The 25,913-nt window shown below is 36.3% G+C and overlaps 1 protein-coding gene across 2 annotated transcripts in view; it reads right to left on the minus strand.

The window, feature by feature from the left end:
* RBM46 (RNA binding motif protein 46) overlaps positions 1-7,751 on the minus strand; it is a gene marked incomplete at both ends in the record, with an annotated part of 31,438 nt that extends 23,687 nt beyond the window's left edge. For both annotated transcript variants that reach the window (XM_082837827.1, XM_082837828.1), the window contains 3 exons: positions 5,010-5,792; positions 6,304-6,771; positions 7,601-7,751. In XM_082837827.1, coding sequence (XP_082693953.1) covers positions 5,010-5,792; positions 6,304-6,771; positions 7,601-7,751 — 1,402 coding nt within the window. The remainder of the gene's footprint in view (positions 1-5,009; positions 5,793-6,303; positions 6,772-7,600) is intronic.
* Between the last annotated feature and the right edge of the window lie 18,162 nt (positions 7,752-25,913).

A 25,913-nucleotide genomic window follows, 5' to 3' on the forward strand; every position in this document is an offset into this window, starting at 1 on the left:
CTGCCCATCAATCTATAAATAATGATAGCTCATAAGAAAAAAGCACCAGTTATTTTTCAGATTAAAGCTTCTCAGAATAGTATACCTTCATCCTGCTGTGTCTTCTATTTCAATAACTTTCAACCAACTTACAAGGGATAACAGAAATCAAAACCTAATCCCCTAATCTTTAAATGATATTAAAGAGATAGCAAACACAACGGCTATCATGCTTAGAATATATATATTATATATTATATTATATATTATATATATATTATATATATAATATATATATAATATATATATTATATATAATATAATATATTATTATAATATATATTATATATTAAATATTTTAGCACTCAATGATGAGAAAAAAATTAAAGTTTCTGATGATGTTTGTTATTACAAAGTCAAAATATGAGAAGCAATATGCAAGTCAGACACAAAATAAATACTGAAGAAAGTACAGAAGATATAAAAGATGAATATTCACATATAAAATGGTCCACACAAATCAGAATGGATTCATCTAAGAAAAAAATTACTTAGAGAAGAAGCAAGCACAGTCAACACAGTTGTACTAAAAAAAAAAAAATCTTCAAAGTCTCAAAAAGCAGGACTGATAAAATTTCAGTTAACTAAAAGTCCACATCTTCTCAATTTCTAATTCTTAAAATCTCACTGAAATCACCAAAGCAAATGCTATACAGAAATGTTTGCCATTAAGTCACCATCACGCTGTTTTTCTAATAGGTGTTTGCTCATACTGTGCCCCTTTCTGCCCATAAACTCTCCTCAAGATTTACAACCAAGATCAGGTGGGAGGCGTCCCCTTCCTCTGTACTCCCCAAATAACCTGTGCTTAGCGTTTGTGTCTCTGCCTTCTTCAGCAGACTGTGACTCCTTAAGAGCCAAAACAATGTTTTATTTATCTTTAGCTCCAGATTACTTAGGAAAGTACAATTAACACATGAGAGGCATTCAAAACAGATTTGTTCTTTAATTAAATTTTATCAGTCATGGGCAAAACAACAGTACAAAAGTCAGATGAAATTAAATCAATGGCACAAGCTCGTTTGTGACAGAGGTTCTTCACCTCTGTTTTAAAAGTTTTAGCTGGTCATTCAAGTAAAAAACTACCACTTGCATCAGGATTACACAAACACAGAAATGAGACAAGAAATGCCTTGCCTACAGTTATTTGTTAATAAATTATTTAATAAAATGAATTATGAACACACACTGAGGCTACCTCACTCCTTCCACTAAATATTTTCCAAGACTTTCTTCTTCAAAACTAAGACTTTCCTTTATCTCCTTGATTTTGATCTCCTAGATGGTGAAGAATCCTCCAGGGGAAAGCAGTGGCAATATTAGAAGGCCCAGATTCAAAACAGAGGCAAAGTTTTAGCAAAAGCAGGATTATTCACACTGATAGTCTGATCCATTATTAAACAGATACAAAATTATGAGACAGAAAAGGCTTATTGAAAAAGATGTGATACTGAATGACCTAAGATGTTTCCATACATCAAATATTTAGTATAGAACCTATCATCTAGCCCCCAAGTCTGTACTCTACCCATTAAACCCAGTAAGTATCCTATTTATTACAGCTTCCTAATATAACCAGGTGATAGATAATTTCTTACCCTGCTGGTTGGGTGCTGAGTTCCCAGTGAGGTTAGGGAGGTTATTCTCTGACATTTTGGAGATGGAGACAGTCTCTATCTTTGAAGTAAAGAAAGGTGTGTGTGTGGGGGGGGTAATTTTGGCATTAGCCCCAGTTTTCAGCTTTTCTTAAAATATTTTGCTTAAAATAAAGCTCGCTATAAATGGAACCAAAAAAAAACCCAAAATATTTTAAAAATTTATTTTAAGGTACTATGCAATGAGAACATTTGGGATTCTAGTAAGAGCACTAAATGGTCACCAGAAGTACTCTGGCTTTAGTACTTATATAGATGCCTGCTCTCCCTTGGAAAAAACTTCTATTTTCCTCAACACCAATGATCGTCATTTAACTAAATAAAGTCTAATTTTTTTCTCTTTTATTTTTCAGACTTGAAAAATGGGCGTGGTAATGCCAAAACAATGTGGATAGTAAAAGCACATTCTTAAAGACCTCTGAAATAAAAATGTAAATGACTGTTTATATCACATATAATAGCAAAAGATCATTAAGGTAAGATTTGATAGTAATGCTCGAAATAGCATCAAAACTGAAAGGGTAATAGAAGAGTGTCAAAGCAAATTAAAAAAAAAATACTATACCCAAAGAAAACATCTTAAAATAGCAGTTAAACTCACTATCTAGAAAATTAGATTCAAATTCTTCAAGAAAACAGAGGCAAAGGATGATCTAATGGAAGTGCATTTAAGGGACTCTAGGAACCAGTAGCAACCTCTCAAGATCTCAAAACAATCCAATGCTTGAAACATGCAGGATATATCAGTAACAGAGTATCCCTTCCCCTCTAAAAACACATCACTACCACCAAATGATCTCAACCCTGAGCCATCCAGCAAAACCCTACAACCTTTATCTAAAGGAAACTGCACATAAAAAGGCATCAGCTCTTTAAAGCCCAGAGGATCCAATATTAACAAAAGGAAAAGGTAAGCCCGAACACTGCCAACAATATTCAATCTACTCTTAACCTGCCCTGTGGCAATATGTAACTTCCTGGCTGTCTATAGCTCCTGCCCCTACTTTAATGACCTCTGAAGATCTGATATTTGCTTTCTTATCAAAGATTCCTAGACCCCTGATCTCTGATTGTTCCACTTCCTTGAATTCTCTCTTTTCCTGCTTAGTTGCCTCTTAACTCAAGCTTCACTCATATTTCTAGTCAATCACAATAAGGATTTTTGTGGTACTGTCTGTAGACAAGGCCTCGGGCCTTGTGTTTACAAGCCCTAGTATTTAATTGAAATTTTTGGCTTATATTTGGATCTTAGCTTTTGCCTCTGATGATGAACTAAAACTGAAAAAATATATAAAACACAAATTGTTCAATTTTTTGTTATAAGCAATTTTGATATAAAGTTTATAAAATCTGAAATAGAATGACTAAAGCAAACTGTCTACGCCCTCTAAGAATTTCAATTCCTGAAGCTAACTGTATCCCTAATGAACATAATCAAGTTGGAAATGCTATAACTGAACAGGGGTTTTCTTTGGGAACTACAGGTGAATAGGAAGTTAACTATGGCCCTACGACTCAAGTAAAAAACATCTTAAAAGTCGAATTAAAAGCAGATGGGTAAGGGCTTCCCTGGTGGCGCAGTGGTTGAGAGTCCACCTGCTGATGCAGGGGACACGGGTTCGTGCCCCGGTCTGGGAGGATCCCACATGCCGCTGAGCGGCTGGGCCCGTGAGCCATGGCCGCTGAGCCTGCGCGTCCGGAGCCTGTGCTCCGCAGTGGGAGAGGCCACCACAGTGAGAGGCCCGCGTACCGCAAAAAAAAAAAAAAAAAAAAAAAGCAGATGGGTAAACCATGTTTAAATAGAAAATCTGACAAACTAAAAAGTTTTAAGAATTTTGAAATTTAAGTTAACTTTGTAAGGGAAATGAATGGATATAGAAATAAAATGTTTCAGCATTACCATGTTAAAACAGACGCAAGTATCTTGCTCAGCAACTAAATGCCTAATATTCCACTCCGAAAGAATAATTTAATCCAATTTGCTCTAAGAACTCTGTTAATCATTTGCTATCCACCTAATTTTACCTTTAACTCAGTTGTCTTTATTAAAAGAAAAATGGAAGTATTTCTATTTTGTAATTTAATAGAAATCATACCTAAGACTTTATTAACTTAGATGATTGTAAAGTTCCCAAATTCCAAACTAATAATTGAGGATACTGCTGAAAAGTTTCTTGTAAGGAACCCTCCCTTCAGGTCTAAAATTCTGACTCCACCTCCTAATCAGAATCTCCTAAAAATATTCATCGTAATACCATGGGAGTGGCCATGATGGATAAGCAAGTCTATACAGTGCATAAAAATTACTCTCCCTTTTGACAATGTTTTTCCTTTTCAATTTCCTTTTCTTACCAAATTTGAGAATATCAATTTTAAATAGATATAAGCTTCAGTAGTATGATTCTGCAACTATATATCAATTTAAGCTATGGCTTTGAAATTATAATCAAGAACAATTATAATCCTTAGTAGGAGACCTTTTCTTTCTATTGGACTTTTCAATAAGCCAATATTCTTCTAATAAATATTATTTTAAGCACGAAGTAATAACCAACTGAAATCTACAGCTGCATTAAAAAATGAGACAAACTGGTGTAGGGGGAGGGGGGAGGGTAGAGGTTAACACAGTAACAAACAGGCAGTAGGAAAATACCAGAGTGATATTACATCTCCTCCTTCACAATGCCAAATATTTAGTTAGCATATGGCCCAAAGCTTGTCTTAATTATCCCTCAAATGCTTTAGAGAAACTTACTTTTTTTAAAGCATGAAACTAAAGAGAATGGTCATAAACATCTCTTCATGATGCTTTTTGTCTTTCATGAGTAATAATGACAGATTTCCAGATTGGTGAGCATAAGGTTGTGTCTACACATGACCCACCTGAAATGCCTCTGATTTTACCAACTCCCTATCCCTGCCCTCAAAAAAAGATTATTGTGTAGACTTCACCAAAGATGCAGTAACACTCTAATAAATTGGTTTAAGTAACAAATCTTGTAACTTATATAGAAATCATTTCAAATGAGGATTAGTCATTACAAAAACAGTAAATTGATGAAACAGGATCATGAACTCTAAAGTAAATCAAAACTAAATGATCCCCCCCAAGTAATGTTTAAATAGCTAAATATAGGAAGTTTATACAAAAGAAAGGTCTCAACAAAATTTACCATGAATTCACAAAATTGAGGTAAAATTTATGTTAAATACTCACCACTAATGTTGAGTTCAAAAGAAATGAATTTATAAATAATCTATAATACTTCCTAATTTCATATTCTACAATATTGTTTAAAGTACTTTTAAACTTACCCAAATGAAGTAATGTAAACTGGGCTGCCAGTTCCTTTGCATCTTCCAGAGTAGTACAGAGTTTGTCTGGCATGAAGTAACTCTGGGATCCATTTGCAATAGCAGGAATAACGATTTTATATATCAAGAGTACTTTCCCATCTTGACTTGTTGTTGAATATAAATAATATTCTGGTGGTGCCCAATTATTTTTGTTGCAGTAATAATCCAAATGCATTACTGCAGAATTGAAATGACTGGATTTTAAAGAATACATACTAATTGGAGTAAGCTTTGTTCCAGGAAAAAGTGGGTAAGTGCATCTTTCAATTTCAGGGAGGCCTGGGCTATGCTGGCCATTGAGTCGAGCTGGAAGAGTTGGTGGCTTGCCTAGAATTTTGGGGTAGCTCTCTTCTTTGTTAGCAAACACAATCAGGTTTTCCGAATTGGGGCTAATCTGACCATTAAGATGCTGTCTCCAAGTGTTTTCTTTAATTACAGGTTTTGCCAGTGTTACCTCAATACGTGCTCCATCAATGCATTTTCCATTCATAACAGACATAGCAGCCACTGCATCTTCTCGGTTGAAAAAGTGAACAAAAGCATAATCTCTAAGTTTCTTTACTCGTTCAACTGCACCAGGTTTGAATTTACTGAATTCTACTTTAATTGTTTCCTCTGCAGTTGAGATCATTAAATTTCGTACATAGAGAACTTTAACTCTCTGCATGGTTTCCTCATCAACCTCTTTCTCTGGGTCAGCCCAATCTACCTGAATGGTATGGCCCCATAGTTGGAAGGTTCCTGTAAAAAAGAATAAATTAATTTGAAGACAATTAAAACAAAAGTCAAAATTAAGTAAATCTGTTTCTCCAAAGAAGCAGAAACTCAAATACATGTCGATATATTTAGTCAGCATTAGTTTCCTACTCACAAAACAGTTTTTACTAAGGCAAACCTAGCCAGAACTTATGGTGAAATTAATTTTAAGAGTCAAAAGAACAAAAACACTTCAAAGATGGACCTTTATTAGAAGAATTAGGTACTGTCCTTTGTATTTTTATCAAACAACAATGAACAGCTAAATTAAAATGTATACATTTAGTAAATCAGTAAATTATTATAAATAATGACTCATAAGATCAGCTTCATGTCTTTTGGAATCACTTGACTTATTTTACTTCCTTAAACAATCTCCATTCCTCTTTAAGGGCACTACATATTTTCATAAATTGATCTATGAGGTACTGTCGTCTGTCCATATGTATAGTAAGGTTAACACAGAAAAATAACCTTTGAAAAAGGATAAGTTTACCTGGAATTAGTTTTCTCCTAGCCATAGCAGCAGCTCTGTGAGATTCATATTCAACAAATGCAAAACCGCGATTTTTGGTCTTATCAGTTGCGCTTGGGTAAACAATGACATCTACAACTCCTTCTGTAACTTTCTTCATTTCATCCAAGATTTCTTCCTTCTTCTTTTCCTTTGGAATAGCTCCAATAAATAATCTGCAATTATCCAAGCTTACACACACACCAATAAACTTCCCTGGTCGAATCTCATAATTATTAAGAATTCTGATGGCTAACTGGGCTTCTTCTTTTGTAGTATACATCACAAAAGCATAACCTCGATTTTCACCACTAAATTCCATCATAAGTCGAAATTCATATATCTTCCCAGCTCTTTCAAATACAGGAACTAACTCATCTTCATACATATCACGAGGTATTTTTCCTACAAAAACTTCACAGCCTCTAGGTGGAGGTGGACCTTCCCAACCTGAAAGACAAAAATAAATAAACAGACAAATAAATTCTAATAAGATATTTATGTTCACTATTCAGTAATTCATGCCACAAATTTACTGTGAGCCTTTTATATGCTATGCACTATTACAGGTGTTGGGGATACAACAGTGAACAAACTAGAAGCCCCCTTCCCTCATGAAGCTTATATTCAATAGAGAAAGGAGGCAATGAGTAATAAGTGCTATGGAGAAAAATAAAGCCTGAATGAAATGAGGGAATGAGCCTTGAGGATATATCAGAAAAAAGAAAAGCAAGTGCTTTTTATATTAGTTATATTAGAACAACCAGAGCATGCAGGTCTGTATAGGAAATGCATACTTGAGGGAGGAGTAAAATGGTAGCCATCAATGCAGTCAGAGGCCAAGATTTTCTTTTAAGTCTGACAGAAAGTTAATTGGAGGGTTTGAGCAAGGAAATTGTACTGGCTATTGGTAGAAAGGCAAAACATTATATCCAATAACCTGTTTGCATCTAGTATAAACAGCACTCCTCTACTCACTACTCTCAAATTCCTCTCCAAATGACCACCCCTTTCATAGCTAGAGTACCCTTTCCCGACTGACCTAATCCTGACTTCTTTCTCAACTGCTTCTTAAACCAAGAGGAGAGTTAAAAAATGTAAGGGAAAGACATGCATAACCATATAATCTACCTCTTTTCCCTCCCAACAGTAAAAATGATTGCTGACGTCTTAAAGCGGTTACAAGGAAAGAGCTATTGTTTGGGATACTTGTGGAGATATACCTGATGTAAATGACTACATTAAAGATTCAATTTTTTGAACATAAACAAATTCACACCTGGAGGTGGACCACCAAACTTCCTTTGCCCATTTTCTTGAACCATGTTGTATCCAGTCTTTTCCATCAAAGCAAGTAATGCTGCTTCATTCTGAGTACCAGTTCGGACTTTACTGCATCCATTTGTTCCATCTGTATTTCCTTCATTCATGGTTGCAGTTCCTAAAGCAAAGTTTAAAAGCAGTGTTTATGACATGGAGCGCCAGGAGGAATCTATGAAGCATTTCTTTGAGTAGCAAAAAACCAAGGATAGTTGTGGCTGCTACATTTGGTTATCACTGTAGCCCTGCCCCCAAAGTTCTTCCCTATACTGGAAGCTGGAAAACTCTTTTAATGTCTCTGATCAATTAAGCAGTACCTTTTTAAGGCCTAAGCTACAAAGAAAGGAAGTCAAAAGTGAAAAAGAGAAAGGCAACAACAAAAACAAAAGTGGGAAAACAGAAGTAACTGAAAGGGAGAGGAGAAAAAAGCAAGCAGAAGTAGTAACAAAGTATTCAGAAATTATAAATTGATAGAGCTAAAATTAGGTGACCTCCAAAAGTCCTTCTTTGTTTTAAAATATCTGAGTTTTTCTGAGTGATGAGGAATACAGCTACAAACACATCCATATCATACACATCACACCCAATCTTTTTACAGTCTTTAAATTTCTTTCCAAGCAATCCTATTGCATCCAATCATGTAATTCTGAACACGGCAGGAGAGTAGCTCATGCACCCATACAGCTTCTACCTGCCATCTACCTCATTGCCTTAAATTTAGCAGCCCAGTGTTCTTTATTAAACTACTATTAAAGTAACTTAATAAACTACTACTTTATTAAACTACTATTAAAGTCATTTATCAAACTGCCTACTGAGTTTGCCTAACGAGCACTGAGAATGAGATTTTCATTTGGCATCCTGAATTCAACAGATCCAGAACTGGATGTCATTTTATCTTCCAAAAGTGTTCCTTCCTGTTTTACCTGACTTCCATCAATTCATCCATCCAACCAATAAATGGCACCACAAGGAGTATGTATTACTCCTTCTCCAAACTGTCACAACCAGAAACTTGGGACTAAACCCTCAAGTCCTTCCTTTGACTCACAGCTATCAGTCACAAAGACCTGCATATTTTCCCTTCTAAATATTTTTTTTCTTTTCTTTTGAAGGAAAGAATTTTTATTTTTTATCACCACATCTAACAGTTCTCAATAACTTTGAAATAACTCTATTATGTGCAACATAAAATTTTTTAAATCTGAAAAAAAAGAATGCTGTAAAAATAAAGAAATGAGAACCATGTAGAACCAACTGCAGACCTTGAATGTAACCCTACAATACCTATTTCTTACTTCTTTTGGCTGAATTTTTCCATGTAAATTCTACCATTTTGAAATAAATTGACCTCCCTTCCTTCAGCTCACGGAGCACGTAATTAATTTCTACTTTTCAAAAATGAAATGCATTTGGTAAATGTACCAGAAAGAACTGGTTCTCATCGAGAGGCAACTGCCGTAGAGAGATTACAAGCATATACACACTACCAAATGTAAAATAGCTAGCTAGTGGGAAGCAGATGCGTAGCACAGGGAGATGAGCTTGGTGCTTTGTGTCCACCTAAATATTTCTTGAAATCAATCTTTTCCTGTCTATCCCCACAGCCTGTTCTCAATTATTTCTTACTTGAATTAGCATAGTCCTTCCTCATTACTCAGTATCCATAGGGGATTCCCACAGATACCAAAACCCACGTACGCTCAAGTCTCATAAAATAGCATAGTAGTTGCCTATAACCTATGCACCTCTTCCCACATACTTTAAATCATCTCTAGATTACTAGAACACCTAATAAAATGTAAATGGTATATGAACAGTTGTAAATGCAATGCAAATGATATATAAATAGTTGCCAGCATTCCTGGGAAATTCAAGTTTGGGGAACTTTCTGGAATTTCTTTTTTCAAATGTTTTCGATCAAAGATTGGTTGACTCTGCAGCTGTGGAACTGCGGATACGCAGGGCCAACTATGCTAGGTTCCTAAGCATTGTTCCAGGTTTTAGCCTTGTCTCTTACAAACGAAATCTCCACAATGCTGTCAAGATGATATAAAATATGTATATGACTACTTTAAGCTTCTCTTACAAATCAGAACTAAGGGAAAAAATGGGTAAATTTATTTTTAAAATCTTATAGTCAAGAAGGCCCTGCTAAAAAATAAAAAGCCTCAAAGAAAAATATTACTAGATTATTTTTACTACCTAAATATTAACTATTTTGAAGGCAAAAAATACCACAAAACTAAGATGGAAAATTACAAACAGGGAAAAATGATCTGCAACACAACATAATAAAAGGCTAATTTCCTTCAAATAAGAAGAGCAGCATGGTGTCATAATTGAGAGCAAATTCAGGTACCTAAACGACTGCTTAAATGTGAACCCTGGTTCCTCCCCTTTACTAGCTATGACTTTGGGCAAGTTTGGCCTCAGTTTGTCTCTAAAAGATAGATAGTAACAGTTTCTACTTCATAGAGTTATTGTCAGGATTAAGCATAAAGTGCTTAAAATAGTATTTTGCATATAAGCACTATAAATGTATTTACTATCTAATTAATATAATAGAATATATAATTAATAGTAATTTCTAATAAAATAATACTGTTGTATAATAAATTAATAGAACAATAAAAAAACAAACTGCTGACCAGGGACTGCAAACTCTAATTCATTCATTTACTCAAGAAATGTTTATTAAGGACCAACTGTGTGCCAGGCACTATTCCTTATGTCTGGGATACATCAGTAAGTAAAAGACCAAAATTCCTCCCTTGTATAGCTTATACTCCAGTAAGGAAAACAAATGATAATACAAGTAATATGTAAATAATATATGTTAAAAGATAACAGTAGGGGGAAAAAGAACAGAGATAGGGCACATGGGTGGCGAAGAGGTTTGCAGAAGACAGGGTGTAATTTTAAACAGATAAGCAGCATAGGCCTCCCTATAACACTAAGGAACCTAGCCATTGCAGTTATTTGGGAAGAACATTCAACACAAATGGAAAAACGAGGACAGAGGCCCAAGAGTAGAAGTATGCATGGCACATATAAGGTACAGCAAGGGGACCAGTATGGTAAAGCCAAGAGGAGAACAGTGGGAGATGAAGTCAGCAAGGTAACAAGCTGCCACATCACACAGACCTTGTAAGTCAGGTGCCGAAGGACTTCACGGTTTATTCTGAGTAAATAAGGAGCCACTGGAGATTTTGAGCACAAGGGTAATATGATCTTTCATTTTAAAAGGAACACCTGGGCTTCCCTGGTGGTGCAGTGGTTGAGAGTCCGCCTGCCGAGGCAAGGGATACAGGTTTGTGCCCCGGTCCGGGAAGATCCCACATGCTACAGAGCGGCTGGGCCCGTGAGCCATGGCCGCTAAGCCTGCGCGTCCGGAGCCTGTGCTCCGCAACGGGAAAGGCCACAACAGTGAGAGGCCCGCGTACAGCAAAAAAAAAAAACAAAAAAAAGGAACACCTGGCTATTGTATTGTTCTACTAAGCAGAGAGAACTGCACAAAGTTGGAAAGTGCTGAACAGAAGGTATCTTCCCGCCAAACTGAAGTATTCAAATACAGGTTGGACATGCTGGAGAAATTCAAACAAAGGGTGCATTGCTGGACCACGTGGCTTTTAACGTTCCTTCCAAAATTTAGTACAAAGAGAGTTCACGCATAGACCCTGCCTTAAAGGACTTACAATCCAGGAAAGAGCAATATCATCATCATCATCCAGTTAGGTGTCTTCTTCGTTTTAAACCTGCATTTCAGAGAGCATTATCTCTACAAGAGATTCATAGTTCCTTGAAAACAAAATGTTGCAGGGTTTTAAAAAAAACTGGAAATTAATTCAATTAAAAAAACAATAATAAAAACTGTAGAGACCAAACGAAATACCTGCAGACTTTCTGTGGTTTAAACTCTGGGCTGCATAAGAGCAGAGATCCCACCTGCCTTGAACACTTTCCCTGTTACCCACCACAGTGCTTGGTATACAGTAGGTACTCAGTAATTATTTGTTGGATGAAGAATCTAACAGAAAATTCAAAAAAATCCTTAATATAACTTCATACACTTTGGGCAGGTGTGCATTAAATTGGAATGATTTTTTTGAGGAAAATTTGTTAATATTTATTAAAATCTAGGGCTTCCCTGGTGGCACAGTGGTTGAGAGTCTGCCTGCCGATGCAGGGGACACTGGTTCAAGCCCCGGTCCGGGAAGATCCCACATGCCGCAGAGCGTGAGCCATAGCCGCTGAGCCTGCGCGTCTGGAGCCTGTGCTCCGCAACGGGAGAGGCCACAACAGTGAGAGGCCCGCGTACCGCAAAAAAAAAAAAAAAAAAAAAAATCTAAAATGTACATATACTCAGTAATTCAATTACTAAGAAATTAACCTACAGGTATAGTTGCACAAGTATATAAAGATATACGCACAAGCATGTTCACTGAAACATTGTATGCAAAATAAAAAGTCTAAAAACTATCTAGTTGTCTACCAATAGAGGAATGATTTAAAATTTATGGTATAACTACACAATGGAATGTTATGTAGTTATTAAAGAATGTCATAGATTTGTGTGTGCTGATATGGAAAAATATTCAAGAAATATCACATGAGAGTAAGTTGGAGAACAATACATTTTACTATATATCAACTGTGTGTTTTGTTTAAAGATATATATGTATACACTCACAGATGCTTGTGAATACAAAAATTAAGGCATACAATTTTGGAAAAATTTACAAGGAACTTTAACAGTAGTTATCATTGGTAAGTAGGAATGAGGAGTTAAGGGACCTTAATTTGTCACTTTTCTGTGAATATCAAGAGTATGCTACTTTTATTAAAAGCAGAAAGCCCTTTCAGGGATTTCCCACTCTTCCGTAAAGATAAAATCTAAACTCTTTTTTAGAAAAGTCATAAAGGTCCTTTCCTAACCTGGCCCACCTACCCCTCTCCAACTTCATTTCTTACTATATGTCAACAACAACACTTATCTAGTTGCAATTTCACAAATATGCCATGTTCTCATATATCAGCCTTTGCATAGGCTGCTCCCACAGTCCTTCCTCACTTTCTTGGCCTTTCCCACTCTTAATATTTTCCCAAAAAACCCTTGTCGACCCTCCCTTCTCAACGCTAAATTAGGTACTGTATTCCTTTGTACTGCTACCATCTCAGAGTGCTGGGCTGTCAATCCCTACCGCTCCTCCTCTCCAACCCCCCACAGAGTTTTAGAAGGGTCTAGTCTTTTATTTCCAGATCTCTACCACAATGTACATTCCCTGGCATATGTTTAATGCTCAATGAATGAGACAGGGAGAGACATTGTGGTTTAACTAAAAGTAATGGACCTGGGTTCTACTTCTCAGTCAACAGACCTTTGACAAATCACTTTACACTTTTACCTTTACTAATTTCTGAAATTCCATTTTATGCTTATTTCTGCATTCATTTATTTACCACATTATATACTCTGCATGATGACGGGCACTTTATACACATTATCTCATTTAGTACTTACCCTGTGAGGTAAGTTTTCTTTTCCATTTTAAAAATAAATAAACTAAGACTAAGAGAGACAAAAGTCATAGCACTTGTAGGGTAGATATGCAAATCAGAGACCCGTCTGCCTAAATACTGGACTCCTAAACCCCTACTTTATATTACCCTCGTTTTAGTTATTTAATAATCTGAGATCTCCAAAGAGTGATATAATTTGCCGGAGATCATATAACTTATAAACTGCAATACCAGTACCTGAATCCAGACTTTTTTCAGAATAGTTTAAAAAAAAAGGTTAAAATAACTAATCAATTACTCATGCCTTCTTTGAAAAACTACAACACAATTAAAAAAAAAAAAAAACCACAACACTGTACAAACTTAGAGGGAAAAAAAATCCATCAACAAAAACTTTTTGGAAAACCCCTAATAAAATAATTTCAAACTTATCAGAGACCTTAAAAATCATCTAATTCAACCACCCACCTGATGTTTACATCTTCTTTATAATATTGCTGCAGAGCAGTCATCCATCTTATTCTTGAATTCTTACAACAAACTCACTATCCACTAGAGCAATGTAAGTTTGGCTAACTCTTTAAGAAAGTTCTTCCTTTTAATGGATCATAATCTCTTTCCTTGTAACTTTCACCTATAGGTTCTGACTTTATTCTTCTGGCCAAACTGAACATATCTCTTTCATATAACTGCATTTGAAAAACGATTCTTCTCTTCTCCAGGTTAAACATTATCAGTTTCTTTAACCCAACATCTTCTAAGTTGATGTCCCTAAAATGATTATTCCAGGGGCTATTAACAGGTCTCAAAATTGTGTTCAATGCCTAAAAACATCTGAGAATCACTATACCTTCCTCTTAAGAGCATCACAAGGAAAACCAGTATATTTAAGCCCACAAAAAGTTTTAGTTAAACAAACCTTTCGGCTTTGTTTAACTCAGTGTTTTCCAAACATTTCAATATGATACCCTAATTTTCCTTAGTAACTCTATTAGCTTTCTACAGAGCCATTTGGAAAATGGGTGTATTAACTGCTTCTTGTATAGTTTCATGTTCCCTCACTATCCTCTTTTACCTTTAAAAGCATGATGGCCAAGACTGAAAAGTCCACCAGTACAGAGAAAGATTACATGTTTTACACAGCTGCATGACACTCACAGTTCAAATTAAGCAAACTGTCAAAAAAACAAACAAAAACCAAAAAACCCAAATCTGTCCTAGCCTATATCAAGTAACTAGATTTTAGAGTCATACTGAATTTCATCTTCTTAGGTTTAACCAACCAGTTCTTCCCACCCTCCTCTCTAATCCAACTGGTGCTCCATACATGAAATGACCTAACTTATCCCCCTCTTCCGAGACACAACTTTTACATATGTGCAAGCTTAATTAAGAGCTATCTTTCCAAATATAATAAAAAAAAAACAACTTAAATCTGCCCTAGTCTAACCAGTGAATAGTAACAGAATTCAACAATGGCTTAAATAGTCAACATTCTGTCATCCTTGTAATAAAACAGAATATCCACCCATCAATATTATTTGGGTACTGATAATTCATTTTAAAAATGTATTTACACTTGAAGAACAGGTATATGTGATATCCTAAAGAACTTTTGTTTTAAATAATAAAGCTACATTGTAAAGGCCCATCTCCATAAAAAGTAAAAAGCTGTTCAGCTTTTCCTTAATTCCTCCTTCCATGTTCATTTCATCATGGCTAGTAACGTCTCCTTTCTCTTTATATAATTTTCAGATTCTTTTAATTTACTGGCCTCATATATTTACTAAATGGCAGAAGTAGGAAAGAAGTCTTATCAAGGGAAAAGTCTTAAGTCTGTATATTCAGCTAACTGTGTACCTTATACTATACTTCAGGAATATATTTTATTAATGTGACATCAAATCCCAATAAATAAATCAATGTATTATTAATAGATTCTTATAAAAGAGATGCTACTCTTTGACAATCAAAATCATTAATGAGAGAAAGATTAGTTAACCAACCTTTTGTCTTTAAACACAATTTTTTTCTACTATCATTCCTTTAAAATCAAAAGCATTTTAAATGATATAACTACCTTTCTCTGTTTAAGATGGTTTTTATTCTAGGTTTTGCCATTATACCATCACTGAAGACTTTACAGTAAGAAAATATTATAATTGCAAGTGGACCCTAAACCACCTCCAATTTTATACATTGGAAAATCAAGAGTAAGTAAGGTAAGGAAATTTGCTTAAGGTCACAAAACTAGTAACTGAAAAGACCTGAGGCTCAAGCCCTCAGAGATTTATAAACTCTGGCTCTCTTCTATCATTTAGTCTAGAGGAACCTTAATGGAATAAACATCCCACAGGACATCATACTGGCCCAATACACTAAAGACATCACATTGATACAATGTAGAGAAAAGCAAAGTGTGACATTTCTATTTTTAAAACAGGCTGCAGGAAAAAGGATGAGGAAAAAATGACTCTAGTTTAATATGCTACCTTACACACGAAATTTACTGCCTATAAACATAATAGATAAATACAGCTTCTGCTTCCATTTTATCCAAAGAAGTCTTGGACTTTTTTTTTTTTTTTTTTTACTGTAATGCATAGCCTGCTCTAAATGGCTGATTTCTTCAACTCACCCCACCTCTCCAATTACTTTATAGACATATATTTTGGGTTTATCCATGTCACTGAAGTTATATTTTTGAAGACATTATCTAAAGCCCCCAATAGGCCAGACTCCACATTAAAGACTCTTTTCACTAAAGAAATACTAGAAACGTATGTTATATTCAGTACACTTCAAGAAATCTCAATCAAAATATAAAAACTTGAAATTACAGAAGTATAAGATACACTGGAAAGTCACCAATCCTACCCTCTCTTTAAAAAGGAGTATGTTCTTAAAGTCTCCAAAACACAAGTAACATATACACATATCTAAGTCACAATTAAGAAAGTTTAAAAATATCTAACATGAAGACCATACTTAATTTAACCAAAATACATTTCTAAAAGAGCCAGAATTCAGGAATCTCAACTAGAGAATTATAAATCAAATCTAAAACAGGCATACAATATCTTTATATTCATTCCAAAATGTTCCAGAATCAATCTGAGAATTACCAAAATTCCAAGGAAGCATAGCAGTCCAATACATTATGACAAAGCTGACATACCAACTGAAGCCTCCAAGGCTCAGTTAGTCCTCTGCCACTTTCAGCTGTGTATTCACAGCCCTAAGTGTTTTACAAACTTTCTTCCTACCCTGCTGACCCAAGGAATCTGAGTAAAGGAAGGAGGGTCCTGAGCATGAGAATGGCATACATGGTTTATGCGCAAAAAAAAAAAAAAAAAAGTAGGAAGGGTAGATTAAAAGTTGTTGTACTCTATAAACTCTAGTTTTCACAGATAAATATTTTTTCCTAAACTTTGGACTTTCAAAGATTCCTCTCCATCTCAGTTTCAAAAGTAGAAGAAAAACAAAAAATCCACTAAGCTATAAAGCAGAAGTCCGAGATAGTATAGCCAATCACAGGATAGATATTCAAGCAGCAATTTGAATCAAGCCTTTAGCTTGAAATGCTAACTATATCTTCATTAATATTAAACATCTTAATAAGTTAACAAAAATATAAAATTTCAAATTCCTACTCCCTTTCAAAATAGAAAATATATTAATGAAAAAATAACAAGCACAATTTTAGCAAAATATAAATGAAAATTAATCATTCATCTAAAGGAACTTGTCAGTTGTGTTCAAACTACTTAAATGGAAACTTCATCTTCTGAATTACTGTAAAAATTTATGAAGTTGTGAAAATGAACATTTTATAAATTTTATTTGGATTTTTAAAAACTGAATGCAATAGTGAAAAAGTATTAATTTTAAAAATATCAAAACACATTTATAGAAAGCACATTAGATCTTTAAGGCATCCTTTAAATTACATGGCATTAAGTTTCTCATTTGTTCAGTTGTTACTGAGTGTGGTACATGGTTAGCAGGTCAATGGAGGTTTTTTAGCAACAACTCATTTTAGTGACAGACTGCACTACAGGAACGTGGTTGGAAAAATGAGAAGGATTAGTCAAAAATGTATGGATGTGTAAGTCTAACATTAAAAGGGTATAAATGGATCAGTTCAATTCCATTACTTTTATGAAAGAATGAGAGCACATTTTTATTCCTAGAAGTTAAATAAATAAAGCATAAAAAGTTTTAGTACTAGGTGTCTCACAACCTCTAGGAGTACTGTGGAGGGCAAGTTTAAATTCAGAAAAAACTTAAAAATTGAACTACTTTAAAAAATAATTGTAACTAAAAATAAATTTTTAAAATAGTGCTTTGAATACAAAAGTGTAATATGCTCTTTGATCTTCGGATAAAGCTATCCACAATAGGACCAAAATTCTTGTACACTACTACAAAATTATGCATTACTATTGCTTACATAAGGTTTTCTATAATCTGTCACCTGAAATCTGTTACAATTTGAACACAGAGATCATATTTTCTTCCCTCATTTTCTTGCTTCACCAACTCTCAGGTAATAAAATGAGAAACAACAACCAGCATTAATATGCAAATCTGGACAGATTTTACACCAAACCCTCCTTAAACTAGCATGTCTAAGTTTCCTAACAACAAAAATGACACCCTTAAAAATATAAGGCTTAATTTCTGTCCACAAATTGGGCATATTCTTGTTACTAATAATTTTTGCCTCATTATATATCTAGTAATGCTACATCTTATTTTTCAATAAAAGATACACTTTACATTTCACTTTATATTTCAAGTGTTGATATGTATTATAATCTTAGGTAATTATGTTCAAGTTGAACACTCCATCTTCTTAAGTGAAAATTAGCAGTTGAAGCAGTGCTAATTACGGCACTGCTAATATTTAATAACTGCAGCACTAATACTAATCTTTATGTCTATAATGGCACATAATTGCAATCAAGCTATTCTTAAAATAGAATATTTTTAATGTGTACTCTGGAAAGGAATATATCATGAGAGCCCATGATGAACTTTAATTCTGAAAAGCTCTAAATGGAAGTTTGTCAAACTCCTCAACTATACACTGCAGTGATTCGTGAAAGGAAAATACCTTCTAATTATTTAACTAAGCAAAATTCTATCAACACGCGAATGTTATTTATATGTTAGTCTACTTATACATGCAACATATCCTGCTTCCTGGTTCTATGGCATCATCCTCAAACACAAAGTGGTACAGATGTGTAAAAGAAGGCAAGTCTTTAAAAGCACCTGCTGATGTTCCATGATATTGGCCTATATTAGAATCACCATATACGATAAAGGCTATAGAGTATTCATCAAGAATGTAAACAGACAGCTGAAAGAAACGTCAACATTAGCTAAACTAAATTCACATATGAAGCAACGGTGCCCAAATAAACCAAGCAGCTTCACAAGTATCTCAGAATTCAAACCAATGCAAGGATGTAACCTCATGTCTCCTGACTCCAGGTTCATTGGTCTTTCCGGTACCCCCCAAAAATATTTTTATTTAATTAGTAATTAAAACCATGTGGCGTTAGGAAACAAAGATGATACTGTGCGGGTATTCACGCGTGTAGTAGTCCACGGCTGCACGCCGCTTGTCGCGGGGGAGAGGGGTCACTATCACCCTCTACACCCGCAGCCCGCCACTGTCAACACCCGACACACGAGAGAGCCCTTGGGGAGGAACAGAAGAGAGTCCAAGGCTGAGAAGAAAGTTCGAGGCTCATCCCCGTTACAACTCGATGAAAAGAACGACGTAATTGCCAAATCTCACCCAGCAGTGGGACGCCCAGGGCGTCGTCCCAAAGCCTCCAGAGGGAACGCGCGGGTGCGACAACGGCTGCACGGCCGGGAGGTCAGGCGGGCGGCCTGGACCTGCGGCGATCGACAGAAGAGCGTTAGAAGAAGAACATGGAGGGAAGCGGATGGGAAGCGGCCGGAAGGCAGCGGGGGAGAGCGGAAATAAGGCGGAGAGAGGGCAGGGCGCCGCGGACGGAAGGAGCCGCAGAGGGGCCCCAACAGGACCGCGGGGCTGGGGGCGGACTGCCTGCGAGGCCACGCGGCGCAAGCAGCGACGGCGGGCCCAGTCTGCTCAAAAGATGCCCCTGGGGCGGGAAGCCACGCCGAGGGCACCTGCCCTTCCGCTGCTCGACGGGGCTGGGGCAACCCGCAAACACCGCCTCCCGCCGGGCTTGAGTAACCCGCAAACACCGCCTCCCGCCGGGCTTGGGTCCCCGCTGCTCAACTGCCGGGGCAGGGAGTCGGACAGGGCTTTCTGCAGCCAGGAGGCAGGGTCTCCAGTGTCCCTGCGGCCCCCATCCCTTCCTCACCCCTCGGGTCTTCAAATGTTCGTCCTAAATCCCTGGGACCAACGACCACAAACCGCCGCCACCGTTTCGGGGCCAGTCGCTCGGAGCGGTGGTCGCCGCAGGGGGGAGGGGAGCCCACGTGGAGAAGCTCGCGGCGTCCTCGCGCCTAGCCTGGTCTCCCAGCTGGCGCAGCGCTCGGTGGCCTTGGCAGCCCACGCGGAATGACGCCTCGACCAATCAGTGACCAGCCCTGGGGAGGGTGGCGGGGGAGTGGGCGGGACTAAGGTTTAAATCCGAAGGTGGCTCTTGGAAGGGGAGAAAAAAACTTTTGGAGTGACAGACGCTTTAGCCAATTGGAGCGAGGAGAGCCAGTTGTCGGCGCAGTTGGGCAGAGACTGATACCAAAAAAGGGTCCTGCGTGTTTTGTTGAGGCGTTTAAAAACAAGGGCTGTAATTTGAACTTCCGTACTTTTCTTACTTGTGGGGGAATGTGGATGCATTGTAAAGGTTCTTTTTCTCAGCGTTTTCAAGTCTTAAACTGCTAGTCTGACCCAAGACGGTCATATATACTATGAACCTCTTTAAATAAGGACTTGGGGGTGGGGGTGGGGAGATATAAGCCTAAAAGAAGGATTTGCAATAGAGTAGACTTGTAAAGATTGAGTGGTTTAAGTGCGCAAGAGGTTGGGCTGAATCGGAGACTTAGTAGTAATAGGTCGGACTGTACAGCTATAATCAGTTGGGAGAGTGATTTGGCCGTGGCGGAGCTGAAGAACCAGGTTGTACTCGTGTAAAAGCAGCTTTCATGGATACGGTTGTGTCACATTCTGCACGCATAACCCTGAATTTTGCCTCCTTTAAAAATAGAGCTTGGGTTTATGTGGCAGACAACGAAAGAAAAAGATGACTTTAGGAACCAATTCCATAGAGTCATGGAGTGTTAGAACTGGAAAGAACCTAGATCATGTAGCTTCTCCTTTAACAAAGGAGGAACTTGATGCCCAGAATAATCCACTGAGTTAACACAGTAAACAGGCCCCCCCTAATTCCCAACCTCGTGTTGCTTTCTTCTACACTAATTTGTGATTTCAATTTGTTGTCTCCATATATTCGAGGCACTAATGAATGTCTTAAATTTCCTTAGTTAACAAGTCGTGTGTGCGTATATATATATATATATATATATACACACACACACATATATATATATTAACATACTCCAACAGTAAGGAATGAGCAAGAACTTTGGAGTCATACAGATCTGGGCTCAAATCCCTATGTTACCATTTTGTGATTATGACACCCTGGAGAAATAACTTCTCTGAGCCCTAGTTTAAAATGGGGTTCATGAGGTTTAAATGATGATGTTAATAGTGAGCACTTACTATGTGCCAGAAACAACTTTAAGGGATTTTCACATATTAGTTCATTTATTTTTCCCAGTAACTTTGACAAACATGCTAGCCCCCTGTAGCCCCACGTTTCAGTTGAGGAAACTGGGACACACAGAGCTTAAGTAGTTTACTCAAGGTCATATAGCAAATAAGTAGCCCCAGTTTGTCTCTGAAACCTGCAGACAAAACCACTATGTTATACTGTCTCAAAGTGTGTCCAGAAACAAGTGGCATAATACCCAGTGCATACTAGAAGCTCAACAAATACTCTTCCCTAAACTCTCTGCCTTTCAGTCAATGAATACCAATCTCATTTATATAGGCTGCATGCATTCAAAGTACAGCAACCAGAAAACCTAGACTGATGGGATACACCTACTTAGCTTTTTTTTTTTTTTTAAAAAGCATGTCATTTCTCCACTTCAGGAACTACAAGGATAATTGTTCTATCATATTGATTACTATTTGTGGCTGCTCTTTTTATTTCTCTGAAGAAAGACTCCTTACATTCTTAATTTTCATGCTGATGCCTCCCCAATTCCAATTAATTAATTCTAAATAACACATGTTTAAGGTTAAACTAACTAAAATTGTGTTAGACATATTAGTCTGAAAAGTTTAATCAATTTTTAAGGAGTTGCTGTAGGATCCTTAAAATGACACTAGGTGGAGATGTTATCTTGTGAGCTGCACAAGATGTTCTTGGAAGCAGACTGAAGGGTTGTTTTACATTTCCAGTTTTCTTTTTTCCTTTTTCTTCTACTCGAAGTGTAAAGGAAACCAAATAAAGAAAAGTTCCTCAATAGGCATTAGAGTCAGACCAAAGAACTTGCTTTAGATAAGACAGTGTTACTTGAAGACCCCTCTGCTGCTTATATTATATGTCGTTTTGGTCATATTCCTTCTAAATCTTTTATTATCCATAGCCTATAAATAGGTATATTTCTCAAATGCTATTAAAACTATATTCTTTACATGTAAAATTGAAGGAATGACGTTTAACTTTATTTCTCAAGGTTCCTAGAAAAGAGAAGCTAAAACACTTATACCAACTTGAATTATTTTTCAGGAATAGATCCCAAATTAGGGTTTATTAGAAGTTTATTTGCAAGTTTATGGGGAATGTGATCCAAATGAATGGAAGAAAGAAGATAAGCTATGTAGAGGTGATTTTGACTGAAAAGAAGCCAAAAGTTGAAAGATACTTATTGGTGAGGGAGAAAATAGAAGGGGAGCTCTGTAAATGCCAGAAAGATAAATAATACTGTGGAACATGGAAAGAAAAAGTTACCAATAAAAAACTGGAGGAGTATGCAAAATATAGTTGGATAAAGGATCTGGATACCATGTAAATGTGTTTTTCCCCATATTAAATGCAAGCTTTTTGGATTAAGTTATCTTCACATACCTTCTATAAAATACAAAACCCCAAAAGGGAAATAAAAGCAATGAGAAGTCCTTATAAATGTTTAAAATCCAGCTTGGTCCTAATAAAAGGAGTAAAAAGTGAACAGACTTGTGTAGCAGTCTGCTTTGTTTTCCATGTGATGGAGCTTCCTTCATCCATATCTGGCTGTGATGGCACAGATCCACCAAAAACATGGCAACTACTTGCATGTTTATAGAACTAATGAATATAGCTTGGGAGCTAGAGAACCTCCTTTAATTTGGTGACGCTCAAATCTAAATGATATCTCAAAACCCTTTCAGAAGTATAGGAGCTTTTTCCATACTTACATTAAATATGTTTAATTCAATTCACTGCCCTTTACTTTCTCACCCTGAGAGCAACAGCTTTCTGCCTGACAGATTAATTTTAATTTTTCATGACTCTGGGATGTGAATGCTAGTACCAAGATGATTATAAAGTAGAATAGCGCTTTTTCCAGTTTTGGTGATAGGTTACACCAAGCCATCTTTACATCCATTCAGTGTACCTCCCATGATTAGCAACCTAGCTTTCCAAGGCAGCAAATCTTTGGGATCTTTGTACATAGGTTAATGGTCTACACAGGGAGTAAACCCATAGCTAAGGCCTGGAGACACATAAACAACCTAATTGTTCATCAATGGGTGAATGGATAAAGAATATGTGGCATATATATATATATATATATATATATATATATATATATATATAATGGAATATTACTCAACCATAAGAAAGAATAAAATCTTGCCATTTGTGACAACATGGTTGGAACCTGAAGGCATTATCCTAAGTGAATAAGTCACACAGAGAAAGACAAATATTGTATGATCTCACTTTTAAAAACTGCAATAAACCTCAGAATATGCAATGCTAGTAACTATGTGGAAGGAAGGAAGGAATAAAGGGGAAATGGAAGAAAGAAGAAAAGAAAAAAGAAAAGAAAAGAAAAAAAGAAGCTTGCACGTACAGAGAACAGATTAGTGGTTCTCAGAGGCAGGAAGTGAGGAGAGGGCAAACGGGTGAAGGAGATCAAAAGGTACAAACTTCCAGATATAGAATAAATAAGTCATGTGGATGTAATATGTAATGTACAGCATGATGACTATAGTCAATAATACTGTACTGCATATTTGAAAGTTGCTAAGAGCAGATCTTAAAAGTGCTCATCACAAGGAAAAAGGTGTAACTATATATATTGGTAGATGTTAACTAGACTTATTGTGGTGATCATTTTGCATTATATACAAATATTGAATCATTATGTTGTACACTTGAAATTAACATAGTGTTATATCAATTATACCTCAATTTTAAAAATTAAAATAATTTAAAAAAAGAATGGAGAACCATTATGCTAGAATCACCATATTAATTTGATGTAGCCTTCCTAGTACAGAAAAAAACTGCAGTAAACCTCAGAATATGGAATGCTAGTAACTCATCTTTCAGTAACATCATCTGTCAATAATGGTAGAGCTATGCTGATCATCTGGCCCTTGGTTTCCCATTTTCAATTAAAAAAATCCAGTCATCCAATTAATTTTTTAATCAACTACAATATTAGAAATAGTGTTAGGTAATGCAGAAAAAAAATATTTTCCCCCTCTGACCTAACTCATAACATGAGAAAACTGACACATGTAAAAAATGATTTTCTGATAGTGAAGATTAGAAACGTAAACACTTGGTTGGGGAGAGACCATGATGAACTCTTTCCTGTGTTATCTCACTGGTGTAGTTGCATGCTTCCTTGGATAACAAGGTACAATGGAACCAGAGCTGACTGACACCTTAAGAGTCATCTGGGGGGCTGGAGTGCCAGCCCCATGTCACAGAGCCAGTCAGAGGCAATACTGGATCCCCAACTCCTCACCTCTGACTTACAATCTTATGTACTAGCTCTCACAGAAACTTTTAAATTTGACTTTAACTTCTATATATTTATGATGGCACTTTTTAAAAGTGCCATCATAAATATATTCAATGAAGAAAATTACTTTGGCTGAGGCCAGCTTGGCTCAGAGACATTAGTACACCTGGCCATGAAGGATTCCTGAAGCAAAGCAGTACCTCAGGTGTGACTTTTCTTTTATTGCACCCCATAGGTGGTGCCCTCCCGAGATGACTATAGCTCTGACTATCCAACTCTGTCACTTGTCACATCAGAGGAAGCAGAAGGAGACTCTTTCTTTGTGCCAAGAACATTTTGCATTTTCTCGTATGCAGGGAATACAGGGCCCATGGAATTCTAAGGGGAAAATAGAATGCCATTATAATCCACAATGCAGTCCACATTTTTTTTGTTTGTTTGTTTATTTGGGGTTTGGGGGGGTTTCTTTATTATTTCTTTTTATTTATTTTTTATTTTATTTTTTTAACTTTCTGGTAATTTTATTTTATTTTTAATTTTTATTAGAGTATAGTTGCTTTACAATGTTGTATTAGTTTCTACAGTACAGCAAAGTAAATCAGCTATATATATATGTACCTCTCTTTCTTGCATTTCCTTCCCATTTAGGTCACCACAGAGCACTGAGTAGAGTACCCTGTGCTATACAGTAGGTTCTCATTAGTTAATCTATTTTATACATAGTATCAGTAGTGTATATATGTCAATCCCAGTCTCCCAATTCATCCTACCCCTCCTTCACCCTTGATATCCATACCTTTGTACTCTGCATCTGGACCTCTATTTCTGCTTTGTAAATAAGATCATCTATACCAATTTTTTCAGATTCCACATATATGTGTTAAAATATGATATTTGTTTTTCTCTTTCAGACTAACTTCACTCTGTATGACAGTCTCTAGATCGATCATGTCTCTACAAATGACCCAGTTTTGTTCCTTTTTATGTCTGACTAATATTCCATTGTATATATGTACCACATCTTCTTTATCCATTCCTCTGTTGATGGACATTTAGGTTGTTTCCATGTGCTGGCTGCTATAAGTAGTGCTGCAATGAATATTGCGGTGCATGTGTCTTTCTGAATTATGATTTTCTCCGCCTATATGCCCAGTAGTGGGATTGCTGGGTCCCATGGTACTTCTATTTTTAGTTTCTTAAGGAACCTCCATATTGTTCTCCATAGTGGTTGTATCAATTTATATTCCCACCAACAGTGCAAGAAGGTTCCCTTTTCTCCACACCCTCTCCAGCATTTATTGCTTGTAGATTTTTTGATGATGACCATTCTGACTGGTGAGGTAATACCCCACTGTGGTTTGATTTGCATTTCTCTAGTAATTAGTGATGTTGAGCAGCTTTTCCTATGTTTATTAGCCATCTGTATGTCTTCTTTGGAGAAATGTCTATTTAGATATTCTGTGCATATTTTGATTGGGTTGTTTGTTTCTTTAATATTGAGCTTCATGAGCTGCTTGTAAATTTTGCAGATTAATCCTTTGTCAATTGCTTCATTTGCAAATATTTTCTCCCATTCTGAGGGTTGTCTTTTTGTCCTGTTTATGGTTTCTTTTGCTGTGCAAAAGCTTTTAAGTTTAATTCAGTCCCATTTGTTTATTTTTGTTTTTATTCTCACTACTCTAGGACATGGGTCAAAAAAGATCTTG

Source organism: Leucopleurus acutus, assembly GCF_964270905.1.
Source record: "Leucopleurus acutus genome assembly, chromosome: 4".
Classification (NCBI taxonomy): Eukaryota; Metazoa; Chordata; class Mammalia; order Artiodactyla; family Delphinidae; genus Leucopleurus; species Leucopleurus acutus.